Source organism: Centruroides sculpturatus, unplaced genomic scaffold (assembly GCF_000671375.1).
Source record: "Centruroides sculpturatus isolate CEXI.00-Female unplaced genomic scaffold, Cexi_2.0 scaffold1664, whole genome shotgun sequence".
NCBI lineage: Eukaryota > Metazoa > Arthropoda > Arachnida > Scorpiones > Buthidae > Centruroides > Centruroides sculpturatus.
The window spans coordinates 144,656-153,631 of NW_019385917.1; the positions used below are offsets into that span (position 1 = coordinate 144,656).

Consider the following 8,976-nt stretch of genomic DNA (forward strand, 5'->3'; position numbering starts at 1 on the left):
TAATCACATGACCCATGTGCTCTATAACTTTTATTAATTTTATTTTTTATTGATACTGAAAAAAGCAATAACATTAAAATTTATCACTTACAATACATGTCTCCAATACATATATTTTTTTTCTATAAAACAAACCTTTTCAGTAAAGTTTTTCTTTTGTAAGAAGATATTTTTGGTATTTGGATCTTATATTGTAACCAGGCATTGCCAATGGCAGAGCTGCTGTTTGCACTTAACACTGGCACTTGTTGCATGTATGTATATTTTTTTAGTTAGTACATAAGTTGCACATATTTGGAGTGCCTTTAAATGGGTTGTGCAGAAAAAGGCAGGAGACTGGTTGGGGATTATTATACAGCCTCTTGGCATGGTAATGCATTGCTTTTGTGTTAATGCATATTGTAACTATATACCATATTTACATACGTATAAGATGATCTCGCATATAGGACAATGTGTGGCTTTAAAGATCAAAATAAAGAAAATTAGATTTATTAATACAATTCTAGTTTTATTTCATTTAATCACAAATAAAATATCAAATGCATGTAAATGCACACATTGTCCTGCAAAAATTACTGGCATTTTAAACTTTAAGAAAAAATCTTGTAAAATCAACAACATAATTTGTTAATGTAAAGCTGGACAATCAGGAACCTTTTTGCCAATTCTTAACAGTCAAATCTATTCTCTGTTGATTACACTTATGAGTTTCTCTGAATTCTGATTTCCAAATAATCATCTGTTTTCATGTAGGAATGGATTAAAACTTATATCGAGCTTCTGTGTGATTTTGGAATTTGAATTTGGAACCTAATTCAAAAGCTTTGCTTTTCCTATTGCTATTCACCTTTACTCCTGACAATACACAAGAATGATTCAAATGTCCCAGATAAAATATTTTTGTTTTTAAACACCAGAGGGTGAGCATCTGGTAAAAAATGTGAATACATAGTACACAAAAATTATTGCAAAAACGCAAAGAATCCTTCTCTTGCACGTATAGGATGATCTAAGTTTTTGAAGCAGTGAAAAATTATATCCGACTCACCAAATAAACCATATCCAGTTCATAAGCCAGCAGAAAAATTCTTTCTACAAACATTTTCATCTATATGTAATAGACATCCTCAGGTAGTGACGATATCGAACTAACGGCTAGTCGAATAGAACGTTTTTGAAAGTTCCGTTTAACGACGTATTCAAATATGATGCGTTAAAATTAAAACATGTAAAATGTATTTTAACGCATCATATTCGAATATGTCGTTAAACGGAACTTTCAAAAACGTTCTATTTGACTAGCCGTTAGTTCGATATCGTCAATACCTGAGGATGTCTATTACATATAGACGAAAACGTTTGTAGAAAGAATTTTTCTGCTGGCTTATGAACTGGATATGGTTTATTTGGTGAGTCGGATATAATTAAAATTAAATAACCAATTTTTTGAAATACAGTACCTTTTATTAACTCCCAGTTTATATTGGGATACATAATTTTTATATCGGGATACATAATTTTTATATCAAGACTCATTAATTTATATACTTTTGTTATGTTAACAGAAGTAATCATATTAATATAGATTCTCTAAAAAAAAGTAAGTGTGGTATGTAAATTGGAATGTAATTGTCAGAACCCATATATGTATATAGGAGAAACTGGCTGTGTATTGGATGTTAGGATAAAAGAACATGAAGCAGCTATTCGTTTAAAATATAATAATTCCCCATGGTATGAGCATACAAAAGATAGTAATTGTAAAATCAATCACAGTTATATTAAAATTTTACATTATGAAAAAGACATGTATAAATGAAAATTTAAAGAACATTTAGAAATAAAGAAGAACCAAAAAAATAATTTAATAAATAGTTCAGATGGTATGTTAATTGATTCTCGTTGGTACAGACTGATAGAGGGCGTTACATAGAATTAAATTATTGCGANCCATCCCATTGAAGGATCATCGATGTGATGAACAGCTATTATACATTGGATCCACTAAACGCTCGTTATCTGTCAGATTAAAAGAACACATCGCAGACATACAGCATGGAAGAATAACCACGGCACTCGCTCGTTATGCCACAGATCCAGATATCGAACCTAAGTTTAGTGAGGCTAGAATCATTCACACCACACCACATACGGAACATCTAAGATGGATAGAGGCAATGTCTATATATAAAGCGGCCCGAAACAACAGGTGCATTAATAATAAGGAGGAATTATCTCTATCCCTAGCGTGGGAAATGCTTATACAGGACAGAGAAAATATTCTATAAAAAGAAAAATGTTTACATCGGTAAAATACGCATGCGTATTGATGACGACAGCGGCAGAATTCATCGTATTAGTTGATCGTTTCTCATTCAAATTTGGATTCCATCGAATGTTTTTTGAGTATTTAAGTTTTTTCACCTGAAGAAGAACCTAAGTGGGTTCGAAAACGTTTGTGGGAACTTTTTAACCGGATTTTTGTATTTAATTTCGCACCGTAAAGGTTTGTGGTTGATTAATTTTGATGTAAAAAAATGAATCAGCAGAATGGTTATGCCTAATTCACAACCCTCGTCTGACAACTTGGGTATGAATGCTAAAAATCCAACCATACTCTTGCCAAAACACCTTGACAAGAATCGAGCCCCGATGAACAATATACTTTATTTAATAAAGTATATTGATTTGCAGGTCATTAAATAAATTATAAGAACAGTATTTATGAAATTAGATTGTTACAAAAATTGAGGGGGTGCAACAAATTTTTTCTGAAAAAGAAGGGATGGAGGTACAGAAAGTTTGGAAACCACTGATTTAAGGAGTTGTCTCTCAAAAACATAAGAAACTCTCAGAGAAAAGATACCAGAAAATACCTATTTAAAGCATTAAATTAAATCATTAAGGGAATAACAAAACATTTATAAAATAACAATACAGCCTAGCTACAACTATCTATACAAATACATATTCCACAAACACTATCCCAAATTGGATATATGCAATAAAAGAACAAAAATATTTATTAAAAAACAAACATTTTCAACCTTTATAAATGCCATCCTCAGGTTCTACTGGTAGAATGGAAAATTGAACAATAAGATATATTTAAAAACATTCATTGCTAAGAAGTTTACATACACAGGAGCTTAGTAATATATTATAAATTAAAACAGAACATTAAAACATTTTAAAAAATATATCTTGCTGTTTGATTTTCCATTCTACCATTAGAATAGGAGGATGGCCTTTATAAAGGTTGAAAATATTTCTTTTTTAAATGTTTGTGTTCTTATATTATATATTCCACTTCTTTACGTTCCTATGTGTGCATGTGCTTTGTTTCTGATTACAGTAAAGTGAAGATGAGGATTGCATGTTATTTCATAGACACAACTATTTTATGTTACTTTATGTTATCATTCCATTGTGAAATGGAATGATAACATAAAGTAGTGTAAATATCATACATTCCAATATAAAAAAATTTTCTGAAAACAATACAAAAAAATATTCCAAGAGAATTCAAATGTTTTGCAAGCTTAATCAGACCATATTATCTGCAACTGACTAAAAATGATGCTATAATTTGACTGGTCAATTGAGGCATCATTTTTGGCCAGGCCTGTTTTATGTAAACACTATGTGCTTCATTATCATCATTATATTATTTTAAAATTAATTTATTCATAAATGTCATTATAATTTATATTCTTAGAAATACCTTTCATATAAAGCAGGTAATTCTTCATGCAGATCATTGTTTAAAACTTCATACAGTTGCTTTGCTGTATCTAATTCTTCTTTTGCCTGATTAGTTAAAACATACTATTTCAATTTTCAATGAAATAATAACTAAAAATGAAATTTATTTTAGAATGTAATATCATGTTTAAATTTATTTTCAAAGTAACAGACCTTCATTATTATATGCTAAAGCTGAAAAGTTTAGAAAATCAGCAACTGAAATAAAGTTTCTGCAGCCAAAATATTGAAAAAATTGAGCAAGAGAAGTATACAAAAGAAAGATGAATGCCTAAAACAGAAAAGATAGAAATTAAGGAAGTAGCAATTAAATGTAAAAAGTGAAATATTAATAAGCAATAAGCTTTAATAAAAATAAAGATTTTGAAAGCATTTATTTCTAAAACAAATAAAATGAAAAAAATGTAATTCAAAACTTTTAATATTGCCATCTCAATTTTTATTGTTTCTTATTTACTTTAGATTTTGTAATATAAAATAATTATTAAAAATTAAATACATTAATAATAATAATAAATTAATTTTTTAGTTAAAATATTAAAATATAAAGTATGTTAGTTATTTAGCTAGTACATAAAAATGGCTTTATAGTCAACTTGCATTAATAGAAATTGATAGTGAAACAATAATTGGTTCACTTTATTGAAAATTTGTATAAACAATTTTCAGGGTCAAGGTCATATAATTTACAGAGTTAAGGCTTAAGAGGCAATTGAAATATAAAATTTTTACAGTATTTTAAATTAACTTATAAAAAAAAAAGTTAAATAAAATTAAATTTATTAACAAAAACAAATTCTAAATAATTTTTCAAATCAAACAAAACAAGGAGGAGATGGTATTTGTTGTTTAAGTGTGGAACAGTATTTCAGAGTGGTTAAACAAAACAAAGCTAAATAAAATTCATAATTGTTTTCCTGTTGTAGATTATTAAAAAAGTAGAAAATATTTTTGACATCAAAAGAATAAAAATGGAGCCAAATTTGGTGCAAAGTAGCCAAATCTAGCATTACCATATGCACTCCCAATGTGTAAATTAGCATGTATTTGCATGGGACCACATCCGTTTATAGTGGTGGGCATCCTTAAACTTTAACCCCTATTTTCTGAGTAGAGTAGAATAGTCTGCTAAAACCAGATGTTTGAATTACAATCAGAGATCAAACCCATCTTTGTTTACTAGGAGGAGAAAATTTATTCTACTCAAAATAGAACACATATTACGGTACCATTTTTTATTGTTCATGTCAAAAAGTGTAAAAAGCAACCATAATTAAAAATAGGGTTATTTCTAGAGGATTGTAGTGATAATTTACAGTTTGGTTTAACAAATTCTGGTAAAATTTCTGTTCACTTTATCATGTAAAAATTAATGTTGTGATAATGGCATTTTGCCAGGGCAACAGCAAAATTTGCTTTAATGCGAGAATTCACTTTATAGATCTTCACTTTAAGGCCAGTCAATTGTATTGTACTTCTGTAACCAAAACTTTTTGCTGAAAATTTATTTTCATTAGAACAGAAACCTAAAATTATTTCAAAATAAATTCATTATAAAAATGGGACTACTGATTTCATAATTTAGTAATTTATGTTTATATAATCACAAAATAAAAATACTTTGAAAGTAATTATTAAAATATATCCAATATAAAATGAAAACTTTTAATATTAAAACATTATTAGATATCAAAAATTAGCAAACTAATCAATAAAATCTAATCAAAATCAAACAAATCATTCTCATAAGATAATCAATAAAATTATATTTATTTTTAATGCACAAGCACTAAATTACATTATTATTAACTCTCTAACCTAGTAAATTTTAGAAATAATAATAATTATTTTTAATATTAATGTAATTATGAAAAATATTAAAGAAAAATATCTTTATTTTGAAATATTTGAAACAGAACTTCTGAAACTGGTAAATATACTTAACCTACAATCACATGTAATAGCAGCAATTTTCNAAATATCTTTATTTTGAAATATTTGAAACAGAACTTCTGAAACTGGTAAATATACTTAACCTACAATCACATGTAATAGCAGCAATTTTCTGCACCTATTTGTTTTTTTGCAGACATTTTTCACCAAATTGACTTACTTAGCTGTGCTTCCATATCATCTCTCATGCTACATGCTATCCGCATAACCATGTAAAAATTTTGATTGAAAAAAACTTTTTCTGCTTATTACTGGACCTAAAGAACTGCTGGGGAAAACTGCCACAAAGCACGTGATCTCATACAATTTTTCTCTATTGTCACAAAAACACATGCATAATGTGGCAATTTTCCACTCTAACATCATTTTTTGGTGATCTGACATCATCAAAAATGATGTCATGGCAGTCTTATATGACCACAAGAGGTAGTCATGATATAAATGATGTTTGTCAGTTATGCATTACATAATGAAATGCATGGTAGTCTGCAAGTTGCTACAACCTTAAACACTTGTCTTCATAAGATAGCCTGGAGCACTATGGCCTTCAACAATTTAAATGTTTTTGCAACTTTATTTTGTGCTAAAAAAAATTATTTTCTGGTCCTTGTGAAAAACACTTAGTCTTCCCATCACTTGTTTACATCTGAACATTAGCCCAAGCTATTGCATAGTTTGAAGGGCACCCTATAGGAGCTTGGTCAAGGACAGTGTTCTATAAACAAAATTCTCTCTTAAATTAAACAATGCATGATATTGAAATTTTTTATGTGCAGAAGACACATTACAGATTTTTTCAGAATTGTCAAATTTGAGGATCAGCAATTATATATGGCCTAATTATATGTGAACAATCAGCAAAAAATCTCTGCCTTACATGCAATCTCGTAAAAAAACAAAAAAAAAATGCATGTGATCATGGGTTAAATATATTTAAGTAATATAAATTAGAAATAATATTATTTTATTATACATGATGTATTATTATAGTTTCAAGCTATATAAACTATTTCTCATCCATGCTCAAGAATTCAATCTTATATTAACTAGGACATTGCATAACTTTAACTTATCATGATAGAATTCAGACCAAGCCAGAAAGAAAGAAGCAATCCCTGCAGTTAAGCACAGAATAGGCAATCTTCGTACCTGACAATCGCAGAGAGATGAACTTTGCGCTTGCCATCACAAATGAGGCTATCCTTGTACCTACTGGCAGACCATGGAAAACATGATCTTTGCATTGGCTGAGTATGGAGAGACAATCTGTGCACTTGCCATCAATTGTTTTGTTTGTTTTCAGCACCTATTTTCCACTTTTACATGTTTTCCAACTTTTACATGTTTTTTTTAGCAAAAAACATGTAAAAGTTTAAATACAGTGGTGCCTCGTATAACGTACTTAATCCGTTCCAGGTGCATGTCCGTTAAGTGAAAAGTCCGTTATACGAAATGCATTTTTGCATAGAAATACATATTAAACATATAATTCGTTCCACAGCATAAAATAACCGTACTGTACCATAAAAAAAAAATGAAAATGGAGCAGTCACCAATTATGCCAGGTAGTCAGATGTTGTGAGGAGAAGGTGGAGGAACACTCTCTTTACATATTCATACAGATACAGACTTTTTACACATTGCAGTAGGTCTCTTTTTATTGTTTTTTAATCGGATTCAGATTCAGGAGAGGCTACCAGAGCTTGCAGGGTCAACTCCACTTGTTCCATCCTTTGTTTTTTGGCAGCTGGCTTCTTGAAAAGCATGTCCAAGGTGATCTGTTTCTCTCTCTTCTTCAACACTTGTCGGAAATGATGGGCAAGGGTATCATTGTAGAGATCATTGATCCTGTTGGCCTCAGCTCTGTTTGGATAATGAGTGTTGGTAAACTCCTGAACCTCTCCCCATTTGACAAAGAACTTTTTGTCAACTTTCACTCCTGATGATGTCTTGCTTTGTTTCAATTGAAATCACCTTTCTGTTTTTTTTAAAAGCCATGATTTGCACAACACTTGAATAAATGTAAATACCCTGCACTGAGGTGATGTATGTAATTGCACATGATGTTTCCACTCTTGCCTATGCAAGAGTGGAAACATCATTCGCACTTGTTTGCAGAAAGACTGTTGTTCACCTCACGTAACTGCCGAACGAAAAGTCCGTTGTTCGCAGCGTCCGTTATTCGAGATGTACGTTATACGAGGCACCACTGTATTTTAAAAATAACTTTTTTTATATTTGCAAAGTTTTAGCAATCCCCTCAAACTTTCATCAATCCCTAAGGGTTCAATACTGACCCCATTGAGAAACCCTGCTTTAATAGGCCTATTTCTGTACATCAAAAATGAAGTCATGGACGTCTATTTTTTACATGTAAATGGACCCCCATTACATTTTTGGGTTCCTCATCACAATTAATGGAAAATGGCAAAGTTTTATCAAAACTGACCCATGATATTTTGAGAACAAACTCAATTCTATAAGCCCATAGAAGACATGCTAGCAACCATGGAATGTCACATGACAAAGTTGCATGCACTCATGCTACATCCTTATATCTTGAGAACAAAGTTATGGATCCCCCATTTTTTATTACAATTTTGGATTCCTAGTTGCAATTAATGGAAGTTGGCAAAGTTTAATCAAAATTGATTAAACAGATTTTGAGAACAAACACAATACTGTAAGCCACAGAAGAGGTTTAAAAAAATGTAACAGAGACTAAAAATGTCTTCACTTTTACCATGTCCAACCACCAGGAACAACAGTCTTCCACAGCAGAGGAAACCTTTCTTTAGAGGCTATGCCTCTGCAAAAAAATGTAAAACAGTCTAAGAGTTCATAGGTGACAATCCCAGCACAATTAAAAATATAATATTTCATTTGTAAATTTTTAGTCTCTGTTACGTTTTTTTAAATTGTAAATTCATCAGCCTTTTTTCCAAATCACATAGTAGAGGCTTTGCACTCAAAAATACATAAAAATAACTTAACAAGATTTTGGAAAAAATCAACAAATTAAATTTCACTATTTCATAAAACAAATTAGATTTAGTAAACTCAACTAAAATAAACTAAATCTAAGATGTATTAATTTCTAATTTAAAAGATAGCTTAATTACTTAACATTTTTATCCTTTAAACAATTCTGATATTTAAAAATTTTTTAATTTTAATTTTTGTGAACTTATTTTAAATTTATCATCCTTTTTGTCCGATTAGGCAAAACAACAATCCATACATTTGTGTAAAATG

At 29.9% G+C, this 8,976-nt stretch overlaps 1 protein-coding gene across 1 annotated transcript in view; it reads right to left on the bottom strand.

The window, feature by feature from the left end:
• The window catches only part of LOC111612567, a 37,361-nt gene extending 33,320 nt beyond the window's left edge, over positions 1-4,041 (bottom strand). The window contains exons 1-2 of the mRNA XM_023353798.1: positions 3,922-4,041; positions 3,728-3,813 (exon numbers count right to left, since the gene is read on the bottom strand). Coding sequence (XP_023209566.1) covers positions 3,728-3,813; positions 3,922-3,927 — 92 coding nt within the window. The 5' untranslated portion in view covers positions 3,928-4,041. The remainder of the gene's footprint in view (positions 1-3,727; positions 3,814-3,921) is intronic.
• Positions 4,042-8,976: the final 4,935 nt, after the last annotated feature.